Here is a 27,635-nt window from a genome sequence, read left to right as displayed (position 1 = left end):
ACTGGAGGGAGGCATAGGCAGTTCCAGAGGCTACCGGAGACCTGGAACTCCACGTGGGTCGTGCGCGCTGGGACCACCAGATTAGGGTGGCAGCGGCCACGCGGTGTGGAGTTTAAAACTGTTATTTTCCTTGGTACAATGTAGGCTAATGTTAGCACAGTGTATTGCTAGCAGAGGCAAGTGCATAGTTGAGCTAGCTAAGAGAGAGAGTTAGCATTGTCATGGACTGCAGAAAAGGATACGAAACAGACTTTGGAGTGGGAAAACAATGTGATTAAAAAGGAGGAGTAAAGGAAGAGGAAAGGAAAGGCGATTTATTCAGCTGTGAAGACGAACTTTGGAATTAAAAATTGCTAAGTGAGCAAACTTGAAGATGAAATGCCAATGAGTGACGTGAAGTAAGATCAAGTGATTGACGAAAATGTTGCTGCGGCAGAACATAACGTTGCCGTGGTTGAGGACAATTTAGAGAGTGAGAATCTGGCGCTAATTGAAAAACGTAAAATGTATTTAATTGTTGAAAATATTGGACAGTTTGATGAAAGTATTGAGGAGTAGAGCTCATATACAGAATGAGTAGAATATTTTGCTCTTGCAAATTACATTGATGAGGGCACAATTGTGCCTACATTTCGTTGTGTAATGTAATGCTACGCAGCCTGCTACAGCCAGACAGGTCAGATAAGACATATGGGGATATTGTGGAAATACTGAAAGGACACTTTTCACCAAAGTCACTAGTTATTGATGAAAGGATTAGGTTCTACAGAAGAAATCAGGAAGAGGGAAAATCAGTGACAATGTTTTGTTTGCTGCTGCATTAAGTAAACTATCAGAACACTGTGAGTTTAATGACGTTTTAAATGACACCATTAGAGACAGACTAGTATGTGGGCTACGGAGTGAAATTACAAAAAAAGAGACTTGATTGAAAGTAATTTGACCTTGACAAAGGCTATTGAAGTCAGTGTGTCCATGGAACTAGCTGCTAAAGAGGCTCAGTAGTTGAGTTCATCAGGACGAGCCTGTGGTAAAAAGGGTCACATCGAACGAGCCTGCCTACATTTTTTTTGTGTGTAATGTGGCCAAATACATTGAATTTACTATACACCCTTTTACAGTCAGACAGGTGTAATAAGTAATAAGATGTAATAAGTAATAAGATGTAGACATTACTGAGGTCACAGTTAAATGGACAACCTGAAAAGTCGTGTTTCTTTTTGGAAAAAAGGAACATTTGCTATCTAACTGGGAGTCTCCTGAGTGAAAGCATCTGAAGTTCTTCAAAGGTAAATTATTTAATTTGGTTGCTTTTCTTATTTTTGTGAAAATGTTGCCTGCTGCCAGCACAGCCTAGCATAGCATTATGCCATGCTAAACTTAAACAAATGCTTGTCTAGCGTTGGCTGTAACGCATATTTTGAAAATCTGAGGTGACAGTGTTGTTAACAAAAGGCTAAGCTTGTGTTTCAATATATTTATTCCATTTCATTTGCGATTTTCATGAATAGGAAATGTTGCGTTATGGAAATGCGCTTGAGGCTATGATTACGCTCCCGGATACTGGATTGCTCGTCGCTAGAGGTTAAATTTATCTGGCCAAACACTCCTGGTAACTCAGAAAACCTTGAGGGGGTTTATGAGACATTTTATGTCGTATTATTCTGAAATAGATTTCTAGAGTGAACGAATGGGTGGAGAGGTCACGAGGAATTGGCATAGGCTTTACCAAACCTAAAATGAACTCTAATTCGTTAGTTCATAAACATTGTGGTGTCGTGGTTATGGAGAATAGTACATGCTAAATAAAATATACATTAATTATGAGGAGGTTTAAAACAAACATTTAATGATTGGAGTAAGGACAGTGGATTTACCATTATCATGTTTGGTTTATAATTAATACTTGTGGATTGCCGATTAAAATGTAGCATAGTGAATGCTAAAGAAATGTACACTTTCTTTTCATTATCTCTTGTTGGAATGTCCCTGGAGACTGTGGTCTTGGGGAGAGCAGTAAGTGATATTCGGAAGTTTTAAGTATGAAAGTATCTGGATTAGACCATAAACAGGGTTCCCAGATAAGTAAGACCGGTTCATGTGTGTTTTTGATCTACGGTTTACCACACACACCAGCACCCAACACAACTAACCAGTTATGAATATGCGTTAGTGATGTTGATACCGAGGGATTTATTTAGTGGAGTCTTTTCAGTTTGGTTTAACTTGGGTATGCAGAAGGATGGACGTGTTTTGAAATGTTTAAAGGGTTTCTGAAGGACAGGGAAAGAAAATGGAGAGGAAATATTTAATGGTGTCGAATGCCCTGTATCCTGTATTTCTGGTGAGGCCTGATCAATCTCACTAGAAATGATCGAAAACAATTGGGATTTAAGTATAAAATGAATGAGAAACACCTGTCTCTATTCTATTTTACCATTACTTCATGAGATACTATTATTTCCTTGGGAAGTTATCAAGAGTTGTAACTCTTAAGTTAATTGGTTATTCGAATTTGTTTATTTTTGATTTAACATGTTGTTTATGAATCATGATGTGAATAATGTGTTCGATGGGAAAATGACCAGTTCCCTGGGGTCCTGGTCCTTGGGTAAATATACAAATGTATTTTGTTCATTCTGCATATAGAAGGAAACATATATGTTAAAAAGGGAAGACAGTTTGTCCAAAAGGATTGTGAAATGTGTATTTCTGATTTCATTTTTGTCTTTGTTTCAATACAAATTTCACCAGATTGGGTCTACTGGAGTGTGAGATTCCCCGGTGGGTTAGGGCGCTTACTCCCAGATCTGGTAACTCTTCTGAGAGGTCGCCAGTAAAATACGGGTGTAGGAACAACATTTGAAAGTGGTTTCAACAGTAACAGTATGTTGTTATGCTCTTTGATGTTTGTCGTAGAAATAATGTTATTAAGAAAATTGGGAATGTATAATTGGTCATATAGTCATTGCTTGTATGGATTTCCTGAAACAGAAATTAATTGAACTAAACTGTTGTTCTGATCTTTCCTCTCTTGAGGTTATCATGTAAGGTGATGTCTGATCACGTCTTAATGCATGGTATGAATAATTTGATCACAAACCGTGTGTGTGAACCTCAAAACCCTCCCTAACAGGCTGAAGAAAGAGCAACAAAGGTGTCCAATGCGACAGTGACTTTTAAACACTCCAATCTGAGTCCAAACCAAACCTGGGTATGGGCAGCAGGAGTGTTGAGACCACATATGTGGAGTGAGCATGGAGAGATATACAATTCAAATTTCTCTCATGTTCCTGGGGGTGCTGGTGGGAGAAACGGACCAGACAGAATGGCTTGGTAGCGGATCAGGTGAAAGTACATCGGAAAAACGGATGTATCTATTTGGAAGAATTTGGACTAAGAATGCATTGAGATTCCGATCTTTCATTACTAGGCCACTCGCGGGACAAAGAGTTATTACCGGCAATAAAAGGTTCTGCTTATAAACATTATATAACATTCTATCCGTGATGATGTGTGCTAGGTTGACAAGCTTGAATTTGAGTCATAGACGGTCATTCTAAATTTGGGTTGGATAATTTATAAAATGTTTGAGTTATGATTTGGATACAGCGAGAGAGAGTTGCTTTCAAAATGGAGGGGTGGGGGAACTGCTCAAATTTATTTGGCCTCGGGAGGCTCTACAAACCGTATCTTTAAGTGTCATCCGGCAGGGAGGTTATTAGTGAACTCACTGGATGATAGCTTGGTTAAACCAGGATTTATTTATTTTTAAACTTTTGTCTTAGCATGTCATCAGAATTTGAATGGTAAATCACATCAATACATATAGATTACTGGATGATAAAGACCAGCATCACATGGGCATAGAAAGTAACGGATGGTTCCGTCCCCAGTCTTAGTGACATCAAGGGGGGTGTGAAATTATTAAACGTGTACTTTCTCTTTCTTCTTTAAGTGGGATGGAATGTGATCGGGGTGATAGAGGGGTATCATTCCCAGAGACTATGTATATTGTTAGGAGATAGCTCGTAGGAGAGGGAGAACTGTGCACAATATAGGGACTGTTATGACGTTAGATTGAACATTACACATAACCAGATCATGGTGAAAGTAGCAGAGATAGTGTTAGCATTTCAGACACTATTGTCCACTTTCAAGAAACTTGTGACTCAGAGTATTGTTAGGTTGGATATTCTTCCAACTTCATTAATCTCTTCCCCATTCATAACAGCCGGCGAACACTTGACAGATTACATGCAGTAGTTATTCTCACGGCAGTCGCTGTAGGGACAGTAATTGAAGGAGGCTATAGTCATGGGCCATGTTAGTAGTAGCAGGGGTTACTTTAGTAACATTGTTGGTATATCATTTCATGAGGACTCATGCCACATGGCTTGGTAGCTGGTAACTGGGAGACCGAGGGGAGTACCGGGGGCTGTTATTCAAATGTCACAAATGAGTGATTTGGCCATAAAGGGGGAGTCTGTGTTGTCAGGAAATGACCCACGCGTTGCAGTGTGTATATCCTCAGGTGAAAGCAGCATATGAGGAGCAAGAGATAACTGAGGGCACGGGCTGAATTCTTGAGATTGGGTGTACATCAAGATGCACCAGGCGGTGGTGTTGGGACAGCGTTCGTCTGGTCACACAATACTCCTTACAGCACATGCAGCGGTAAAGATTGTCACGCCTCTCCTCTGTGGGTTCACGGTTCTCACGGGAAGTGAGGTTCGGCTGCATAATGGGTGAGCTTGAAGACGCCATGACAGAGGAAGCGGAGCTAAAGAGAGAGAGAGAAAGACAAGATTCCACTGTAGCCATACAGATGGGTTGAGTCTGGGAGTTAAACACCATATTTGAGTTTGTTTAGCTGCTTTATTTTTTTATCTTTATGTAACGAGGCAAGTAAGTTAAGAACAAATTCTTATTTTCAATGACAGCATAGGAACAGTGGGTTAACTGCCTGTTCAGGAGTAGAACGACAGATTTGTACCTTGTCAGCTCGGGGGTTTGAACTTGCAACCTTCCAGTTACTCGTCCAACGCTCTAACCACTAGGCTACCCTGCCGCCCCAGGTTAATAATGCAGCATGACAGTGGTGTGGGGAATGTTTTCCTGGCACACGTTAGGCCCCTTGATACCAATTGAGCAATGTTTCCATGCCCTGAATTCAGGCTGTTCTGGAAGCAAAGGAGGGTCCAACATCGCAGTAGATTAGTTTACCTAGTAAACATTCCCCAGTGGGAATCGAAACCCACAACCCTGGCAGAGCCAAGTGACTTGGTGTATAGCGAGAATAGGAGAGGGCCTAGAACAGAGCCCTGGGGGACACCAGTGGTGAGAGCGCGTGGTGAGGAGACAGATTCTCGCCACGCCACCTGGTAGGAGCGACCTGTCAGGTAGGACGCAATCCAAGCGTGGGCCGCGCCGGAGATGCCCAACTCGGAGAGGGTGGAGAGGAGGATCTGATGGTTCACAGTATCGAAGGCAGCCAATAGGTCTAGAAGGATGAGAGCAGAGGAGAGAGAGTTAGCTTTAGCAGTGCGGAGCGCCTCCGTGATACAGAGAAGAGCAGTCTCAGTTGAATGACTAGTCTTGAAACCTGACTGATTTGGATCAAGAAGGTCATTCAGAGAGAGATAGCGGGAGAGCTGGCCAAGGACGGCACGTTCAAGAGTTTTGGAGAGAAAAGAAAGAAGGGATACTGGTCTGTAGTTGTTGACATCGGAGGGATCGAGTGTAGGTTTTTTCAGAAGGGGTGCAACTCTCGCTCTCTTGAAGACGGAAGGGACGTAGCCAGCGGTCAGGGATGAGTTGATGAGCGAGGTGAGGTAAGGGAGAAGGTCTCCGGAAATGGTCTGGAGAAGAGAGGAGGGGATAGGGTCAAGCGGGCAGGTTGTTGGGCGGCCGGCCGTCACAAGACGCGAGATTTCATCTGGAGAGAGAGGGGAGAGATGCCCGGAGCCCTGTTCTGTGAGCTTGCAATGAGTCGTCGAGCCACGGAGCGGGAGGGGAGGACCGAGCCGGCCTGGAGGATAGGGGACATAGAGAGTCAAAGGATGCAGAAAGGGAGGAGAGGAGGGTTGAGGAGGCAGAATCAGGAGATAGGTTGGAGAAGGTTTGAGCAGAGGGAAGAGATGATAGGATGGAAGAGGAGAGAGTAGCGGGGGAGAGAGAGCGAAGGTTGGGACGGCGCGATACCATCCGAGTAGGGGCAGTGTGGGAGGTGTTGGATGAGAGCGAGAGGGAAAAGGATACAAGGTAGTGGTCGGAGACTTGGAGGGGAGTTGCAATGAGGTTAGTGGAAGAACAGCATCTAGTAAAGATGAGGTCGAGCGTATTGCCTGCCTTGTGAGTAGGGGGGGAAGGTGAGAGGGTGAGGTCAAAAGAGGAGAGGAGTGGAAAGAAGGAGGCAGAGAGGAATGAGTCAAAGGTAGACGTGGGGAGGTTAAAGTCACCCAGCACTGTGAGAGGTGAGCCGTCCTCAGGAAAGGAGCTTATCAAGGCATCAAGCTCATTGATGAACTCTCCGAGGGAACCTGGAGGGCGATAAATGATAAGCATGTTAAGCTTGAAAGGGCTGGTAACTGTGACAGCATGGAATTCAAAGGAGGCGATAGACAGATGGGTAAGGGGAGAAAGAGAGAATGACCACTTGGGAGAGATGAGGATCCCGGTGCCACCACCCCGCTGACCAGAAGCTCTCGGGGTGTGCGAGAACACGTGGGCGGACGAAGAGAGAGCAGTAGGAGTAGCAGTGTTGTCTGTGGTGATCCATGTTTCCGTCAGTGCCAAGAAGTCAAGGGACTGGAGGGAGGCATAGGCTGAGATGAACTCTGCCTTGTTGGCCGCAGATCGGCAGTTCCAGAGGCTACCGGAGACCTGGAACTCCACGTGGGTCGTGCGCGCTGGGACCACCAGATTAGGGTGGCCGCGGCCACGCGGTATGGAGCGTTTGTATGGTCTGTGTAGAGAGGAGAGAACAGGGATAGACAGACACATAGTTGACAGGCTACAGAAGAGGCTACGCTAATGCAAAGGAGATTGGAATGACAAGTGGACTACACGTCTCGAATGTTCAGAAAGTTAAGCTTACGTAGCAAGAATCTTATTGACTAAAATGATTAAAATGATACAGTACTGCTGAAGTAGGCTAGCTGGCAGTGGCTGCGTTGTTGACACTACACTAATCAAGTCGTTCCGTTGAGTGTAATAGTTTCTGCAGTGCTGCTATTCGGGGGCTAGCTGGCTAGCTAGCAGTGTTTTTTTGTTGTTTACGTTACGTTGCGTTAAAAGAACGACAATAGCTGGCTAGCTAACCTAGAAAATCGCTCTAGACTACACAATTATCTTTGATACAAAGACTGCTATGTAGCTAGCTATGTAGCTAGCTACGATCAAACAAATCAAACCGTTGTACTGTAATGAAATGAAATGAAAATGTGATACTACCTGTGAATGCGACCGGGTTGTTGAGTCCTATTCGGTAGACGTTGGCTAGCTGTTGGCTAGCTGTCGGCTAGCTGTTGGCTAGCTGTTTGCTAGCTAGCAGAGTCTCCTACGTTAAGGACGACAAATAGCTGGCTAGCTAACCTCGGTAAATTAAGATAATCACTCTGAGATTACACACTCTAAACTACACAATTATCTTGGATACGAAGACAGCAAAGACAGCTATGTAGCTAGCTAACACTACACTAATCAAGTCGTTCAGTTGAGTGTAATATATATATATATATATATATATATATATATATATAAATCAGCTGGGCTTGACAATCTAGACCCTCTATTTCTGAAACTATCGGCCGCCATTGTCGCAACCCCTATTACCAGCCTGTTCAACCTCTCTTTCATATCGTCTGAGATCCCCAAGAATTGGAAAGCTGCCGCAGTCATCCCCCTCTCCAAAGGGGGTGACACCCTGGACCCAAACTGTTACAGACCTACATCCATCTGCCCTGCATATCTAAGGTCTTCGAAAGCCAAGTCAACAAACAGGTCACTGACCATCTCGAATCCCACCGTACCTTCTCCGCTGTGCAATCTGGTTTCCGAGCTGGTCACGGGTGCACCTCAGCCACGCTCAAGGTACTAAACGATATCATAACCGCCATCGATAAAAGACAGTACTGTGCAGCCGTCTTCATCGACCTGGCCAAGGCTTTCGACTCTGTCAATCACCATATTCTTATCGGCAGACTCAGTAGCCTCGGTTTTTCTAATGACTGCCTTGCCTTGTTCACCAACTACTTTGCAGACAGAGTTCAGTGTGTCAAATCGTAGGGCATGTTGTCCGGTCCTCTGGCAGTCTCTATGGGGGTGCCACAGGGTTCAATTCTCGGGTCGACTCTTTTCTCTGTATATATCAATGATGTTGCTCTTGCTGCGGGCGATTCCCTGATCCACCTCTACGCAGACGACACCATTCTGTATACTTCCGGCCCTTCCTTGGACACTGTGCTATCTAACCTCCAAACGAGCTTCAATCCCATACAACACTCCTTCCATGGCCTCCAACTGCTCTTAAACGCTAGTAAAACCAAATGCATGCTTTTCAACAGTTCGCTGCCTGCACCCGCACGCCCGACTAGCATCACCACCCTGGATGGTTCCAACCTAGAATATGTGGACATCTATAAGTAACTAGGTGTCTGGCTAGACTGTAAACTCTTCATCCAGACTCATATCAAACATCTCCAATCTAAAATCAAATCTGAAGTCTGCTTTCTATTCCACAACAAAGCCTCCTTCACTCACGCCGCCAAACTTACCCTAGTAAAACTGACTATCCTACCGATCCTCGACTTCGGCGATGTCATCTACAAAATTGATTCCAACACTCTTGTCACGAACCGGCTCAAAGCCCGTAACAAAGGGAGACAACGTGGAGATAAGGAGTAACAAAAGATATATTTATTAACTAAAGCAACTAAGGAAAATATCCAATGGTGTGTGTAATCAGTAGTCCGTAGTGTAAGTGAGTGTTTTGCATGCATGAATGTGATAATGCAGGGTGTTGAAAGGTGCCAAAGCACACAAACAAAAGGCCACCAAGAACCACACCACAATCTACAACAGGTGTCTGCATGGAGAGAGTCTCCTCCATGAATGTTGAAGAGGTCTATTTATCCTGGGAGACACCTGGCCCAGGTGTTTCCCATGTAGCTGACGACCCTCTCAACTCCGCCCACCGGCATCCTAATAAGGAAACAAGAACAAAGACAGAATACGGCAGACAGAGTGGGAGGGTCGTCACATTCCCCCCCATAAAACCGGGGACCAACAAGGACCCCGGAACAACATACCAGCCTCCCGCGTCCCAAATTGACACAGGCACCCGCGTCCCAAATTGACACAGGCCTCTGCGTCCCAAATTGACACAGGCCTCTGCGTCCCAAATTGACACAGGCCTCTGCGTCCCAAATTGACACAGGCCTCTGCGTCCCAAATTGACACAGGCCTCTGCGTCCCAAATTGACACAGGCCTCTGCGTCCCAAATTGACACAGGCCTCTGCGTCCCAAATTGACACAGGCCTCTGCGTCCCAAATTGACACAGGCCTCTGCGTCCCAAATTGACACAGGCCTCTTGACACAGTCCCAAATTGACACAGGCCTCTGCGTCCCAAATTGACACAGGCCTCTGCGTCCCAAATTGACACAGGCCTCTGTGTCCCAAATTGACACAGGCCTCTGCGTCCCAAATTGGTGAGGGGTTATGTGTTCACACCTCCACCTGCCCCATCCAACCTCCTCCTCCCCAGACCTCAGCAACCTTTGCGCATAGGAAGCAATATTTAAGAGGAAAGAAGAACACAAGACCAGGAGGGAACAGACAGGAAAGATAGAACATGACAACCCGAAACAATGGTCAGTCACGTAAACATTCAGGAACATGGCACAAAAGACCAACAGCTACAAACTCCAACGAAAAGAACATCAGGGTCCTTCTTAATTTTTACAACTCCCAACGATTCATAGTCACTTCCAACGATTCATAGTCACTTCCAACGATTCATAGTCACTTCCAACGATTCATAGTCACTTCCAACGATTCATAGTCACTTCCAACGATTCATAGTCACTTCCAACGAAACAGAATTTCACTAATTTCAATCATTTAAGCTTGTAGTGTTCAGCGATCTTCAACAGCTGTTCTTAAGTACATAATTCTAACAGGTCCTCTGATGGAAAGCGAATGAACTTGTATACATGAGACACCATAGTCATAAGTAAGTAATCTTGCTCAACCCCTCTGCTGAGCACATCAGACCACAACCAGAGAAATGACAATCACCCTGAGCACCACAGAAGAGAGATGAGATACGGAGCTTCCCCAAAACCTACAATAACTCAACCCTAGTCTTCGTGCAGATTTGCGGTGGGTATTTACGCACTGTAGCCCGCTGGCAAGGAAATAGAACTCCCCAGCATGCTGGCAAATTCCACCAAGCCACGGACGTGCCCCGAGACAACTGCTCAGTCCACAGACACCACACAAAAATAACAAACATTTAACCATGCCCAACATGTCCAAAATTGAAACACGTCGCTAAGCCTATCAGGGGAAAAAGGCTATAGCTCCGGGTAGCAAGTTCCACTACCCTACCCAAATCTCCTACCGAGGTACACAGCCGATTTACTCACCTCAGACTGACGTCCCAACAGAAAGTAGAACAAGAGTTCAGGCTAGGCAGGGCCTGGAAACTAACCATTATACTCTCTCCAACATAGCACACAAACCAAACAACAAAGGCAACCAATACTGGGCCGATCACACTCAAACACCATATTCAAACCAAACACGTACCTCCACGGTCTCCCAAACCAATAGTTCAAAGATCCCGGATGAGCCCCCACTTGTCACGAACCGGCTCAAAGCCCGTAACAAAGGGAGACAACGTGGAGATAAGGAGTAACAAAAGATATATTTATTAACTAAAGCAACTAAGGAAAATATCCAATGGTGTGTGTAATCAGTAGTCCGTAGTGTAAGTGAGTGTTTTGCATGCATGAATGTGATAATGCAGGGTGTTGAAAGGTGCCAAAGCACACAAACAAAAGGCCACCAAGAACCACACCACAATCTACAACAGGTGTCTGCATGGAGAGAGTCTCCTCCATGAATGTTGAAGAGGTCTATTTATCCTGGGAGACACCTGGCCCAGGTGTTTCCCATGTAGCTGACGACCCTCTCAACTCCGCCCACCGGCATCCTAATAAGGAAACAAGAACAAAGACAGAATACGGCAGACAGAGTGGGAGGGTCGTCACACTCTACTCAGCAAACTGGATGCAGTTTATCACAGTGCCATCCGTTTTGTTACTAAAGCACCTTATACCACCCACCACTGCGACCTGTATGCTCTAGTCAGCTGGCCCTTGCTACATAATCGTCACCAGACCCACTGGCTCCAGGTAATCTACAAGTCCATGCTAGGTAAAGCTCCGCCTTATCTCAGTTCACTGGTCACGATGGCAACACCCACCCGTAGCACGCGCTCCAGCAGGTGTATCTCACTGATCATCTCTAAAGCCAACACCTCATTTGGCCGCCTTTTGTTCCAGTTCTCTGCTGCCTGTGACTGGAACGAATTGCAAAAATCGCTGAAGTTGGAGACTTTTATCTCCCTCACCAACTTCAAACATCTGCTATCTGAGCAGCTAACCGATCGCTGCAGCTGTACATAGTCTATCGGTAAATAGCCTATCCAATTTACCTACCTCATCCCCATACTGTTTATATTTATTTACTTTTCTGCTCTTTTGCACACCAATATCTCTACCTGCACATGACCATCTGATCATTTATCACTCCAGTGTTAATCTGCAAAAGTGTAATTATTCGCCTACCTCCTCATGCCTTTTGCACACAATGTATATATACTCTCTTTTTTTTTTTTTTCTACTGTGTTATTGACTTGTTAATTGTTTACTCCATGTGTAACTCTGTGTTGTCTGTTCACACTGATATGCTTTATCTTGGCCAGGTCGCAGTTGTAAATGAGAACTTGTTCTCAACTAGCCTACCTGGTGAAATAAAATAAAATAAAAACTCTTACTGAGATTGACTTAAATCATACTGACACTGACGCAACTCCTGCAGACTCAAATCCTACTGAGACTGACTCAACTCCTACTGACAACTCCTACTGACAATGACTCAACTCCTACTGAGAACGACTTAAGTCCTATGGACAATGATGCAATTCTTAGACTGAGAGAGACTGAGAGCGTCCTAATATGGACACCATACACAAGGTCAGATTTTGGTTAGAGTTATTAACATGCTAATTCACAGGTGACTTTCAAACATGTAACTACAAAACATTACTTACATACTGGAACAAGAAAACATGTATTAACATCAGTAATTACACATGTGAAATAACATTCAGCAAGTGGATGTGTAATCACACATTCCTTGTTCCAACTGTGTAATAACTGATAGCGCTACAACCTTATTACCATGTAAATACATAGTAACACCTATGTAACTAATATGTTGTTACGGCAGAGGATGTTATCTGGAGACAGCACACAGATCACCTACTGTTGAGTAAACCAAAACTGACAGAACCAACAGTTGTGACTTTTATTTTATTTGAGTGGACCAAAACTGTTACTGGGTGACACCCTGACCCAGAAGTCATCACCTAGGGGCTCATGGTCCCCTTCCAGGACTGTTGTTCATAATGGGGACACATAAAGTAGGAGGGGAGGAGATGATGCATTGGGGTTGTGACGCAGAGCATCATGGGAGTTCTATATGTTGAGATGATTCCTGTCCACCTTCTCATCATTATTGAATTGTTATAAAGACAAGGTTATGAAACGCACAAGACATAACAACTAGCAAACTGAAAATGACAGATGCCAGTTAGAATATGATGTTAGGGCAGGACTGTGTGTGTAAGCATATTGCATGTACAGCATAGTTGATGTCTGTCTGTGTTTCAGTGGCGCTGTAGCTAAGTGCTTTTGTTATCCAGTTCATCACATCACTATCAGGCCACAGAGGGACAAGTGTGGGTGGGTGGGTGTTTGGATGGCTGTGTGTGTGTGCGTGTGTATGTATATGTATCTCTCTCTCGCTGTGTGTGTGTGTGTGTGTGTGTGTGTGTGTGTGTGTGTGTGTGTGTGTGTGTGTGTGTGTGTGTGTGTGTGTGTGTGTGTGTGTGTGTGTGTGTGTGTGTGTGTGTGTGTGTGTGTGTGTGTGTGTGTGTGTGTGTGTGTGTGTGAGAGAGAGAGAGAGAGAGAGAGAGAGAGAGAGAGAGAGCTACTGAGTGTGCAGGATTTTGTTCCAACTTTATTCTAACATGCCTGATTCTACTAATCAGCTACTCCTCAGTGTCATGTTTTGTCATATATGTCTTGTCATTTTGCTTTCCCTTCTGTTCGTTTTCCCCCTGCTGGTCTTATTAGGTTCGTTCCTTTTTTTCTCTCTCCCTCCCTCTCTCTCTTCTCTCTATCGTTCCGTTCCTGCTCCCAGCTGTTCCTATTCCCCTAATCAATCATCTAATCTTTTCACACCTGTTCCGTATCTTGCCCTCTGATTAGAGTCCCTATTTCTCCCCTTGTCTTCCGTTTCTGTCCTGTCGGATCCTTGTATATTGTTCGCCGTGCTGTGTCTTTGTCTCGCCCTGTCGTGTCTTGTTTCCCTCAGATGCTGCGTGTGAGCAGGTGTCTGAGTCTGCTACGGTCGGTGCCTTCCCGAGTCAACCTACAGTTTATGGTCGAGTCTCCAGTCTGTCCTCGTCACTACGAGTGGAATTAGTTTTTTATGTTTTGTTTTCTGCTCTGATTTGTCTAGGAGTATTGCCTATTTCCTTTGCTGGAATAAAGACTCTGTTTTCGCCAAGTCGCTTTTGGGTCCTCATTCACCTGCATAACAGAAGGATCCGACCAAGAATGGACCCAGCGACTACAGATGCTCGTAACACTGCCGTCGAGATCCAAGGAGCCATGCTCGGCAGACACGAGCAGGAATTGTCTGCTGCTCGTCATGCCGTGGAGAACCTGGCCGCTCAGGTTTCCGACCTCTCTGTACAGTTCCAGAGTCTTCGTCTCGTGCCACCTGCTACTTCCTGGTCTGCCGAGTCTCCGGAACCTAGGGTTAATAACCCACCTTGTTACTCCGGGCAGCCCACGGAGTGCCGCTCCTTTCTCACCCAGTGTGATATTGTGTTCTCTCTCCAACCCAACACATACTCTAGAGAGAGAGCTCGGGTTGCTTACGTCATATCACTCCTTACTGGCCGGGCTCGAGAGTGGGGCACAGCTATCTGGGAGGCAAGGGCTGATTGTTCTAACAATTACCAGAACTTTAAAGAGGAGATGATTCGGGTTTTTGATCGTTCAGTTTTTGGTAGGGAGGCTTCTAGGGCCCTGGCTTCCCTATGTCAAGGTGATCGATCCATAACGGATTACTCTATAGAGTTTCGCACTCTTGCTGCCTCTAGTGACTGGAACGAGCCGGCGCTGCTCGCTCGTTTTCTGGAGCGACTCCACGCAGAGCTTAAAGATGAGATTCTCTCCCGGGAGGTTCCTTCCAGTGTGGACTCTTTGATTGCTCTCGCCATCCGCATAGAACGACGGGTAGATCTTCGTCACCAAGCTCGTGGAAGAGAGCTCGCGTTAACGGTGTTTCCCCGCTCCGCATCGCAACCATCTCCCTCCTCTGGCTCAGAGACTGAGCCCATGCAGCTGGGAGGTATTCGCATCTCGACTAAGGAGAGGGAACGGAGGATCACCAACCGCCTGTGCCTCTATTGCGGACTTGCTGGACATTTTGTCAATTCATGTCCAGTAAAAGGCCAGAGCTCATCAGTAAGCGGAGGGCTACTGGTGAGCGCTACTACTCAGGTCTCTCCATCAAGATCCTGTACTACTATGTCGGTCCATCTACGCTGGACCGGTTCGGGTGCTACATGCAGTGCCTTGATAGACTCTGGGGCAGAGGGTTGTTTTATGGACGAAGCATGGGCTCGGAAACATGACATTCCTTTCAGACAGTTAGGGAAGCCTACGCCCATGTTCGCCTTAGATGGTAGTCATCTCCCCAGTATCAGATATGAGACACTACCTTTAACCCTCACAGTATCTGGTAACCACAGTGAGACTATTTCCTTTTTGATTTTTCGTTCACCTTTTACACCTGTTGTTTTGGGTCATCCCTGGCTAGTATGTCATAATCCTTCTATTAATTGGTCTAGTAATTCTATCCTATCCTGGAACGTTTCTTGTCATGTGAAGTGTTTAATGTCTGCTATCCCTCCCGTTTCTTCTGTCCCCACTTCTCAGGAGGAACCTGGCGATTTGACAGGAGTGCCGGAGGAATATCATGATCTGCGCACGGTCTTCAGTCGGTCCAGAGCAAACTCCCTTCCTCCTCACCGGTCGTATGATTGTAGTATTGATCTCCTTCCGGGGACCACTCCTCCTCGGGGTAGACTATATTCTCTGTCGGCTCCCGAACGTAAGGCTCTCGAGGATTATTTGTCTGTGTCTCTTGACGCCGGCACCGTAGTGCCTTCTTCCTCCCCTGCCGGGGCGGGGTTTTTTTTTGTTAAGAAGAAGGACGGTACTCTGCGCCCCTGCGTGGATTATCGAGGGCTGAATGACATAACGGTTAAGAATCGTTATCCGCTTCCCCTTATGTCATCAGCCTTCGAGATTCTGCAGGGAGCCAGGTTCTTTACTAAGTTGGACCTTCGTAACGCTTACCATCTCGTGCGCATCAGAGAGGGGGACGAGTGGAAAACGGCGTTTAACACTCCGTTAGGGCATTTTGAGTACCGGGTTCTGCCGTTTGGTCTCGCCAATGCGCCAGCTGTTTTTCAGGCATTAGTTAATGATGTTCTGAGAGACATGCTGAACATCTTTGTTTTTGTCTACCTTGACGATATCCTGATTTTTTCACCGTCACTCGAGATTCATGTTCAGCACGTTCGACGTGTACTCCAGCGCCTTTTAGAGAATTGTCTCTACGTGAAGGCTGAGAAGTGCTCTTTTCATGTCTCCTCCGTCACTTTTCTCGGTTCTGTTATTTCCGCTGAAGGCATTCAGATGGATCCCGCTAAGGTCCAAGCTGTCAGTGATTGGCCCGTTCCAAAGTCACGTGTCGAGTTGCAGCGCTTTCTAGGTTTCGCTAATTTCTATCGGCGTTTCATTCGTAATTTCGGTCAAGTTGCTGCCCCTCTCACAGCTCTTACTTCTGTCAAGACGTGTTTTAAGTGGTCCGGTTCCGCCCAGGGAGCTTTTGATCTTCTCAAGGAACGTTTTACGTCCGCTCCTATCCTCGTTACTCCTGACATCACTAAACAATTCATTGTCGAGGTTGACGCTTCAGAGGTAGGCGTGGGAGCCATTCTATCCCAGCGCTTCCAGTCTGACGATAAGGTTCATCCTTGCGCTTATTTTTCTCATCGCCTGTCGCCATCGGAACGCAACTATGATGTGGGTAACCGCGAACTGCTCGCCATCCGCTTAGCCCTAGGCGAATGGCGACAGTGGTTGGAGGGGGCGACCGTTCCTTTTGTCGTTTGGACAGACCATAAGAACCTTGAGTACATCCGTTCTGCCAAACGACTTAATGCACGTCAAGCTCGTTGGGCGTTGTTTTTCGCTCATTTCGAGTTTGTGATTTCTTACCGTCCGGGTCGTAAGAACACCAAGCCTGATGCCTTATCCCGTCTCTTTAGTTCTTCTGTGGCTTCTACTGATCCCGAGGGGATTCTTCCTTATGGGCGTGTTGTCGGGTTGACAGTCTGGGGAATTGAAAGACAGGTTAAGCAAGCACTCACGCACACTGCGTCGCCGCGCGCTTGTCCTAGTAACCTTCTTTTCGTTCCTGTTTCTACTCGTCTGGCTGTTCTTCAGTGGGCTCACTCTGCCAAGTTAGCTGGTCATCCCGGCGTTCGAGGTACTCTTGCTTCTATTCGCCAGCGCTTTTGGTGGCCTACTCAGGAGCGTGACACGCGCCGTTTCGTGGCTGCTTGTTCGGACTGCGCGCAGACTAAGTCAGGTAACTCTCCTCCTGCCGGTCGTCTCAGACCGCTTCCCATTCCTTCTCGACCATGGTCTCACATCGCCTTAGACTTCATTACCGGTCTGCCTTTGTCTGCGGGGAAGACTGTGATTCTTACGGTTGTCGATAGGTTCTCTAAGGCGGCACATTTCATTCCCCTCGCTAAACTTCCTTCCGCTAAGGAGACGGCACAAATCATCATCGAGAATGTGTTCAGAATTCATGGCCTCCCGTTAGACGCCGTTTCAGACAGAGGTCCGCAATTCACGTCACAGTTTTGGAGGGAGTTCTGTCGTTTGATTGGTGCGTCCGTCAGTCTCTCTTCCGGGTTTCATCCCCAGTCTAACGGTCAAGCAGAAAGGGCCAATCAGACGATTGGTCGCATACTACGCAGCCTTTCTTTTAGAAACCCTGCGTCTTGGGCAGAACAGCTCCCCTGGGCAGAATACGCTCACAACTCGCTTCCTTCGTCTGCTACCGGGTTATCTCCGTTTCAGAGTAGTCTGGGTTACCAGCCTCCTCTGTTCTCATCCCAGCTTGCCGAGTCCAGCGTTCCCTCCGCTCAAGCGTTTGTCCAACGTTGTGAGCGCACCTGGAGGAGGGTGAGGTCTGCACTTTGCCGTTACAGGGCACAGACTGTGAGAGCCGCCAATAAACGTAGGATTAAGAGTCCTGGGTATTGTTGCGGCCAGAGAGTGTGGCTTTCCACTCGTAACCTTCCCCTTACGACAGCTTCTCGTAAGTTGACTCCGCGGTTCATTGGTCCGTTCCGTGTCTCCCAGGTCGTCAATCCTGTCGCTGTGCGACTGCTTCTTCCGCGACATCTTCGTCGCGTCCATCCTGTCTTCCATGTCTCCTGTGTCAAGCCCTTTCTTCGCACCCCCGTTCGTCTCCCCCCCCGTCCTTGTCGAGAGCGCACCTATTTACAAGGTACGTAGGATCATGGACATGCGTTCTCGGGGACGGGGTCACCAATACTTAGTGGATTGGGAGGGTTACGGTCCTGAGGAGAGGAGTTGGGTTCCGTCTCGGGACGTGCTGGACCGTTCGCTGATTGATGATTTCCTCCGTTGCCGCCAGGATTCCTCCTCGAGTGCGCCAGGAGGCGCTCGGTGAGTGGGGGGGTACTGTCATGTTTTGTCATATATGTCTTGTCATTTTGCTTTCCCTTCTGTTCGTTTTCCCCCTGCTGGTCTTATTAGGTTCGTTCCTTTTTTTCTCTCTCCCTCCCTCTCTCTCTTCTCTCTATCGTTCCGTTCCTGCTCCCAGCTGTTCCTATTCCCCTAATCAATCATCTAATCTTTTCACACCTGTTCCGTATCTTGCCCTCTGATTAGAGTCCCTATTTCTCCCCTTGTCTTCCGTTTCTGTCCTGTCGGATCCTTGTATATTGTTCGCCGTGCTGTGTCTTTGTCTCGCCCTGTCGTGTCTTGTTTCCCTCAGATGCTGCGTGTGAGCAGGTGTCTGAGTCTGCTACGGTCGGTGCCTTCCCGAGGCAACCTACAGTTTATGGTCGAGTCTCCAGTCTGTCCTCGTCACTACGAGTGGAATTAGTTTTTTATGTTTTGTTTTCTGCTCTGATTTGTCTAGGAGTATTGCCTATTTCCTTTGCTGGAATAAAGACTCTGTTTTCGCCAAGTCGCTTTTGGGTCCTCATTCACCTGCATAACACTCAGGACCTATATTAGCTGAATCAGGTGTGTTAGTGTAGGGCTGGAGCAAAAGCCAAACCCATTCAGTAGCTCTCCATGAAGATAAGATACTCTGTGAGCCTCACGTTCCCTCTGCCCCACTTCTCCCTTCCTTCTTTCTCTCTCTCTCCCTCTCTTCCTCTCCCTCCCCCTCTTTCTCCCTTTCTCCCCTCCCTCTCTTCTTCCCTTCTCCCTCTCTCCTTTTTCCTCCACCTTCTTTCTCCCTCTCTCTTTCTCTCCCTCTGACCTTCGCTGTGACAGCTGATGAATCGAAGAGTCTGGGAGACACCAGGCTTCGCCTCCGTCACACCCCGTTAATATGCATGCAAATGTAGCACTTGACATTTCACTACTGCACTCATAGAGGGTACTAGGAGAGGGATGGAGTTGTGTGGTGTGGGGAGGGGACAAAGAGAGGGACAGAGGGGTAGGGAGTGAGGGAGAGGGAGGGAGGGAGGACAGGAAGGGGGCTGGGGTGGACAGTGCATTTAGTGATGGGACAGAGCAAGGGATTAGGAACGGGGGATGGAGAGAGGGTGGATAGTGAGAGGGACAGGATAGGGCAGTTAGAGATAGGGAGAGATGGAGGGGATGGAATGATGGAGGGGAGGAATAGAGGGTCAGATAGAGGGACAGACAGGGTAGTGCAGTTAGAGGGGACAGAGAGAGGGGGGAATTCAGGGAGCGTACAGAGAGAGGGGGCAGAGAGAACAAGAGGGGACAGAGAGAGGGAGGAATTCAGGGAGCGTACAGAGAGATGGGACATCCAGTTTCAACTATTCTGCCTTATTATTATTCGACTATGCTGGTCATTTATGAACATTTGAACATCTTGGCCACGTTCTGTTATAATCTCCACCAGAGTGAGGGAGTGAGGGAGGGAATAAGAGAGGGCATGAGATAGAAGGAGTGAGGGAGGGACAGAGAGAGGGGACAGAGAGGAGAAGAGGGGGACAGGATGAGGGGGTGAGGGAACATAGGAGGGAGGAAGACAGAGAGAGGACAAATAGGGAGATGGAGAAGAGAGAGGTACAGGGGAGAGCACTTAGAGAAGGTACAGGGGGAGGAAGGTGGTGAAGGAGAGGGAGGGAGAGGGATCGAGTAAGAGAGGGTAAGAGAGAAGGACTGGGTAGTGCAGTGAGAGATGGAAAAGAGGGAGGCAGTGAGAAATGTCATGTTCTAGTGAACAACCATTAACATGAACCAGAAAACAGACCCCATTTAGTGAAACTCTAAGCATCATGAGCACAGTCAAGATGGATACACTCTCTCACACACAAACACACACACACACACACACACACACACACACACACACACACACACACACACACACACACACACACACACACACACACACACACACACACACACACACACACACACACACACACACACACACACACACACACACACACACACACACACACACAGAGGAGGGGAGTGAGAGGGAGTACTGTAACCGAGGGGACAGAGAGATGGAATGAGAGAGGAGACACGCACTGCCCCTCCCTTTCTAGCCCGGCAGTCTGGGCATATGGGGTGGTGACACGGTGAGTAAATTTGTGTCTCGGATCTCCTGTGGGTCTCAGAGATAAATCCTGGCCTGGATGACCTTTGATAGAGGCCTCACAATGGAGGAAGCACAATGTAAATCTATCGCTGCAATTGCGTTCACCCCTTACCTAATGCATCTGTGGGGACCTGAGGGAGGGGGAGGGAGGGAGGGAGGGAGGGAGAATAAAGAGAGAGAGAGTGAAAGACAGAGAGAGTGAGAGAGAAAGAGAGATTGGTCTCCCAAATTGACTCAGAGTCTAACCTCAGTCTCCTGCTAACAATCTCACTGATGATAAGAGGGAAAAAGAGGCAGAGGAGATGGTTAAGTAAAGGGGACACTTTTAAATGTGCCTTTAGAGGCCAACAATTCAAAACTCATCTTCAAACAAAAGCCATTTAGGTCAAAAGAGTTCATATTAACAAATGAAATAGAGGGAATAACAGTATAGATAGGTAGCAATAAAAACTGTACCAAAGAGTCACAGAATAAGTTAGAGGAAAAACAAAAATAACTTATTAAAGAAAGATCAAGGGTAATATATTAGAAAAATGAAGCAAACTGTATGTAATATTGGGAAAATTTCTTTTTTAATTTTTTGTATCTTCAACATACAAATGCTTCCAAAAATGATTCACCAAACAATATTTTTACAGAGGAAGCAAAGTACTTTAACAGGATCAGTGTCCCGTCCACAGGATGGTTGAGCTAACGTAGGCTAATGCGATTAGCATGAGGTTTTTAAGTTACAAGAAGAAATCTTAATCTAACTGCACTGTCCAATTATCGGTAGCTATTACAATAAACGGATACCATGCTATTGTTTGAGGAGAGTGCACAGTTTTGAACTTGAAAAGTTATTAATAAACCAATTAGGCACATGTGGGCAGTCTTCGTGGGTGTTTCTCCCAGTCTTCTCCCAGTCTTCTCTATAGATCCTCTCAAGCTCTGTCAGGTTGGACAGGGAGCATCGCTGCACAGCTATTTTCAGGTTTCTCCAGAGATGTTAGATCGGGTTCAAGACCGGCCTCTGGCTGGGCCACTCAAGGACATTCAAACTTGTCCCGAAGCCATTCCTGCGCTGTCTTGGTTGTGTGCATAGAGTCGTTGTCCTGTTGGAAGTGAACCTTCGCCCCAGTCTGAGGTCCTGAGCGCTCTGGAGCAAGTTTTCATCGAGGATCTCTCTGCACTTTGCTCTGTTCATCTTTCCCTCTATCCTGACTATTCCCCCAGTCCCTACCGCTGAAAAACATGATGATTACAAAAAAGCATGATAAGGTATTGGTGCATTAAAAAATGATTGTGTAGTTTACCAATAAAATTGTCTGGCAGTGAAGTGGACATACTCGGTACTCATATCCCGAAAGAAAAAAATTATATCACTAGTACCTTTTAATAGAAAGTTAGCAAAAAATAGATAAGATCTTGCTACCATGGAAAGGAAAATACCTGTCTATTTGTGGAAAAATCACCCTGATTAACTCTTAAGTCATATCCCAGTTTACCGACTTGCTTATGGTCTTGCCTACACCTAACAACTTGTTTTTAAATGATATGAGCAAAAAATATTCAATTTTATTTGGAATGGCAAGCCAGACAAAATTAAACGGGCCTATTTATGTAATAAAAATGAATTCGGGGGGCAGAAATTATTAAATATTCCAGCATTAGACCTCTCACTAAAGTCATACAAAGCTATACCTGTCACGCCTTGGTCATTGTATTTTGTGTTTTTGTTATATGTTTGGGTAGGCCAGGGTGTGACATGGGTTTATATGTTGTTTTCGTATTGGGGTTTGTATATTATTTGGGATCGCGGCTGATTAGGGGTGTGGTATAGGCTTGGCTGCCTGAGGCGATTCCTAATCAATCAGGTGATTCTCGTTGTCTTGGATTGGGAACCGTATTTAGGCAGCCTTAGTTTTGCTTTGTATTTTGTGGGTGATTGTTCCTGTCTTTGTGTAGTATTCACCAGATAGGCTGTAATTAGTTTCACGTTCCGTTTGTTGTTTTCGTCTTTCAGTTATTTCATGTACCGCGTTTTCTTTCATTAAAGTCATGAGTAACCAACACGCTGCATTTCGGTCCGACTCTCTTTTTTCAACAGACGAACGCCGTTACAATACCAAAATAGGAACTGGTTCTCTATCAGATTAGTAAGATTGGCTCACCCCATGTTCAAGAATGGCCTTTTTCCCTTTATCCAGATTACAACCTCTCACTTTTGGTTATTGAAAAATAAAATAAAATCTCTGAAATATCGCTATTTTTAAAACAAGCCATAGAAAGTTGGTTGCAATTACAATTTAATCCACCAGAAATGACAGTACACATATTACAACAAATATTATGGTTAAACTCAAATATAGTCATTGATATATACTAATTATGTTAATTATTTATACTAATTATTATCAAATATACTCAATTATTTTTGGATAAAAATGTTTAACAGTATAATCTTTTAAATTATATCATAAATCGGACTGGTGGTGTTATGTCAGACATGCAGCTAACAAAAATATATGGAAATGTATGCAATGTATTACAACCAAAAATGGAAGAGGAAAAAGGAAGGGGGAGAAAGTGAGGAACTTGTCTGTCACCCCTGCATTAAAGACCAAAATTGGCTAAAGAAAATTGTAATAAATAAAAAAGTATACCCGTTTCATTTAAGGACCAAAAAATTGACAGATGTGCCATACAGATTGCAAATAGCTGGTTTTCAAGGTGCATGGTTTATGAACTGATAAACAAGATGACGCTGGATTCAAAACTCAGAGACAGAATCCTTAGGTTATTTATTTTGATACTGTCCCTATGTAGCTTGTTTTAGGTTGCAGGAATGGCTGAAGAATTGTTACATTTACCTGGAGTTAACTCTGCAAATAGCACTGCTGTGTAATCTGAAATGTCATAGTCAATCAATCAATAACATAATACTCATAGCAAAAAAATCTTTAATTTACAATCTGAAGAAACTATGAGAATAGAAAGTTTCAAAACTTTTGTGAAACATCACAGCCCTGTTGAAAAATATATGGCAACTAGAAATCAAAACTGGATGGTGTTCAGAGACAGGGGGAGATGAGACAGAGTGTCACTGACCGGCATGGAGGAGTCCTCTGTGTTGGTGCCTTAGGGCAGGTAAGGATAAAAGGTGGGGGAGGAGATGGAGAAATAGAGAAGGGGGGGGGGGTGAGAGGAGGAGTATTACTGACCAGTGGGGCGTCCTCCTCTATGTTCGTGCTGTAGGGCAGGTTGGTGAAGATGGGGTCCATGTCCTGGACATCAGTGATGGTGATTGCCAAGTTAGACAGACTGGATAGAGGCCGCTTCTTATCTTGGTCCTGATGGAGAGAGCAGAAAAACACAAGCATGGTCACACCTTGGTCATGTTCATTTGGAAGAAAACAGACTGAAACAGGGAGGGATTACCTGGACTTGCTCCTTTTCATTTTTAAAACATTATGCTAGACTGTGCCCTACTGAACACTATCCTGCCTTGTTACTTTATTTAAAAAAAAATGTGTGTGTAAGCTTATCTGTACTTTGTGTTCCCTCACCGTGGCATTGACAGTGAGCTGGTAGGCCGAGGTGGTTTCGTAGTCCAGGGCCCTGGTGACAGTGACCGTACCACGGGCTCCATCGATGGAGAAAAAGGGAGAAGGGGGCTGGAAGGAGAAGAGCACACTTCCCCCTGTGCCTTGGTCTGGGTCTGTGGCATTTACCTGGTACACTGAGGTGCCCACTGGAGTGTTCTGGAACCCAGGGAGAGACAGGCACACGGATTGGCATAAAGTCATAGTTCTGTAGTATGAAGGGATTTTCAAAAGATAGATGGATGACTCTATGTAGAAACACTGAATTGAGACAGATTACTGTTCTGCAGATTTAATGATTAATTGGCCACATTTGCAGCCAAGCACCAACTCAACTTTGTCCTTTTTCTTCTCAACTAATTAACGAGATCTGACCAATGGGAATTAAGCAAAGTAGTAACTGGGGAAATAATGAAATACGATTACCATTCACAACAACTGATTCCTCACATTTTAGAACTACACAGAAGTGTCTTAGAAAATAACAGAGCCCAGTATGATAAATAAAATCTATGTTATTTAACATTTATTTAACTAGGCAAGTCAGTTAAGAACAAATTCGTATTTAGTATGACGGCCTACACCATCCAAACCCAGACAACGCTGGGCCACCCTATGAACTCCCAATAATGTCCAGTTGTGATACAGCCTGGAATCGAACCAGGGTGTCTGTAGTGATGCCTCAAGCACTGAGATGTAATATCTTAGACCGCTGCACCACTGGGGAGCCCCAAAATTATCATGTTTTAAAGCTCAACAGTGATCTAATGTCAAGATGAGTCCATGTCTCACACAATTCAGTGTGTAGACCCAAGACTCATTTCCTGAATTCCAAATGATGGGAGAGATCAGCACCATAAATTAGATGTTGCCAATCTTTCCCATTCATTAGGGGTTGAGAGGGGGGAGCTCTCTTGTCAATGCAAAAGAGATGGTCAGTCTATAACTTGGGTTTCTGGAGACTTTGACAATGTTTTCCTCTGACACCGTCTGGTATAGAGGTCCTGGATGGCAAGGAGCTAGGCCACAGCGATGTACTAGGCTGAATGCTCTACCCTCTGTAGCAAATTGAAGTCAGATGCCAAGCAGTTGCCATGCCAAGCGGTGATGCAGCCAGTCAAGATGCTTTCATTGGCGCAGCTGTATAACTTTTTGAAGATCTGAGGGCCCATGATGAATCTGAGGGAGAAGAGGCAATGTCATGTCCTCTTCATGACTGCATTGTTGTGTGTGGATACTGAGGAAGCTCTCAACCTGCTCCACCACAGCCTCATCGATGTGGATGGGGTTGTCCTCGGCCCTCCATTTCCTATAGTCCATGATCAGCTCCTTTGTCTTGCTGACGTTGAGGCCAGGTTTCTGACCTCCTCCCTGTAGGCTTTATCATTGTCCATACTATTTACTCTCTTGGTAAATATTATGCTCTACAGCTTATCATGAGGTATTCTAACTCAGGCGAGTAGAACCTTGACTTCCTTAATATTAAAGATTGCACTGAAACGGCTGTTTGAAGAAGAGGACCAAGGTGCAGCATCGTACATGTTCATGATTTTTAATAAAACTGAACGCTAGAACAAAAAATAACAAAGCGGAAACAAACGAAACAGTTCTGTCTGGTGCCGACACACAAAACAGAAAATAACTACCCACAAAACACAGGTGGGAAAAGGCTACCCAAGTATGGTTCTCAATTAGAGACAATGATGGACAGCTGCCTCTGATTGAGAACCACACATACAGAAATAGAAAACATAGAGCACAAAACATAGAATGCCCACCCCAACTCATACCCTGACCAAACCAAAATAGAGACATAAAAGGATCTCTAAGGTCAGGGCATGACAGTAGTACCCCCCCCCCCCCCCACCCACCCTATCCGAGGTGGCGGCTCTGGTGTGGGACGTTAGGCTTGGCCCACTTAGGCTTGGCCCACTTCGCTGGCGTCTCTGGAGCGGGGACCCTCGCCGCCAACCCCGGACAGGAGGGCGACTCTGGCAGCCCCGGACAGGAGGGCGACTCTGGCAGCCCCGGACAGGAGGGCGACTCTGGCAGCCCCGGACAGGACTCACCAGGCTGGAGAATGCCCAGGCTAACCCGGCATGTGCGGGGAGCTGGAACAGGCCGCACTGGGTTCTCCTGGCGAACTGGGGAAACCGTGCTTAGAGCCGGCACAGGATATCCTGACCTTAGGAGATGCACAGGAGGTCTGGAGAGCAGGGCTGGCACAATCCGTCCTGGCTCGATCCTCACCCTAGCCCGGCAGATGCGGGGAGCTGGAATGTAGCGCACCGGGCTAAGACTGCGTACTGGAGACACCGTGCGCTCCACCGCATAACACGGTGCCTGGCCAGTACGTCACCTGCCACGGTAAGCATGGGGAGTTGGCTCAGGTCTCCAACCTGACTCTGCCACACTCCCTGTGTGCCCCCCAAAACATTTTTTAGGGGGCTGCCTCTCGGGCTTCCTTGCCAGCCGTGTTCCCTCGTAATGTTTCCGCTCAGCCTTAGCTGCCTCCAGTTCCTCATGTGGATACTCCCCAGCCTGACTCCAGGGTCCCTTCCCATCCAGGATCTCCTCCCATGTCCAGGAGTCCATTACACCACGCTGCTTGGTCCTTTGGTGGTGGGTAGTTCTGTAACGGCTGTTTGAAGAAGAGGACCAAGGTGCAGCATGGTACATGTTCATGATTTTTAATCAAACTGAACACTAGAACAAAAAATAACAAAGCAGCACAAACGAAACAGTTCTGTCTTGTGCAGGCACACAAAACAGAAAATAACTACCCACAAAAGACAGGAGGGAAAAGGCTACCTAAGTATAGTTCTCAATCGGAGACAACGATGGACAGCTGCCTCTGATTGAGAACCACACCTGGTCAAACACACAGAAATAGAAAACATAGAGCACAAAACATAAATGCCCACCCCAACTCACGCCCTGACCAAACCAAAATAAAGACAAAAAGGATCTCTGTCAGGGCGTGACACGCACACCAGCTTTAGTTAACAAAAAGGCACACAAATCCCTCCCCTGAGTGTCCCTGATGCCACCGGTCTGTCCTGCCGATGTATAGAAAAAACAGCTAGATATATATTTACTACGTCCGTTCTTTAGATCACATTGATAGGATAGTCTCGAAAGGAGCTCATCCAGTTTATTCTGCAGTGATTGCACATTCGCCAATAGAACAGAGTGTAGAGGCGATTTATCCACTCTCCAATGTATTCTCGTCAGGCATGCCGCACGCCAGCCTCTATAGAGCCGTCTCCTCCTTCTTAGGGGATTTGGGCCTGGTCCGGGATAAGAAATATGTCTTTCGCCTCCGACTCATTGAAGTAGAAATCTTCGCCCAAATCAAGGTTAGTGATATCTGTTATGATGTCCAGAAACTCTTTTCCATCATAGGAAATTATAACGGAAAATGTATGTACAAAAAAAGTTCAGATCTGCACAAAAAGATAGATAGAATAGAATAGAAACAAAGAAAGCCACAAATACACGCATAGATACGTGCGAGCACACACCTGGCCAGGAGCAGTAGAGAGTGACCGTGTGTGTGTGTGCTTGTGTGTGTGTGTGTGTGTGTGTGTGGGGGGGGGGGTGTCGTAGGCCAAATGTAAAGTGACACTGGCAGGAAAGTGTGGTCTGCTGCAACAGTCTGTCTGCTGCACCTCTCACGGAACAAAGGAGAGGGTGTGTGGTGTGTGTGAGTGCTCCTCAGCCCCTATCAGTCGTACTACAGGGATATGCTGG

General features: G+C 46.1%; 1 protein-coding gene across 1 annotated transcript in view; it reads right to left on the bottom strand.

Annotated features, from left to right (window-relative positions):
- LOC124041504 (cadherin-23-like) overlaps positions 1–27,635 on the bottom strand; it is a 640,482-nt gene that overhangs the window by 302,980 nt on the left and 309,867 nt on the right. Inside the window, 2 exon segments of the mRNA XM_046359178.1 lie at positions 23,502–23,630; positions 23,847–24,041. Coding sequence (XP_046215134.1) covers positions 23,502–23,630; positions 23,847–24,041 — 324 coding nt within the window.

This window comes from Oncorhynchus gorbuscha, linkage group LG08 (assembly GCF_021184085.1).
Source record: "Oncorhynchus gorbuscha isolate QuinsamMale2020 ecotype Even-year linkage group LG08, OgorEven_v1.0, whole genome shotgun sequence".
Lineage (NCBI taxonomy): Eukaryota > Metazoa > Chordata > Actinopteri > Salmoniformes > Salmonidae > Oncorhynchus > Oncorhynchus gorbuscha.
Note: the sequence above shows the minus strand (reverse complement) of the source record. Positions and strands in the feature narration are given on the sequence as shown.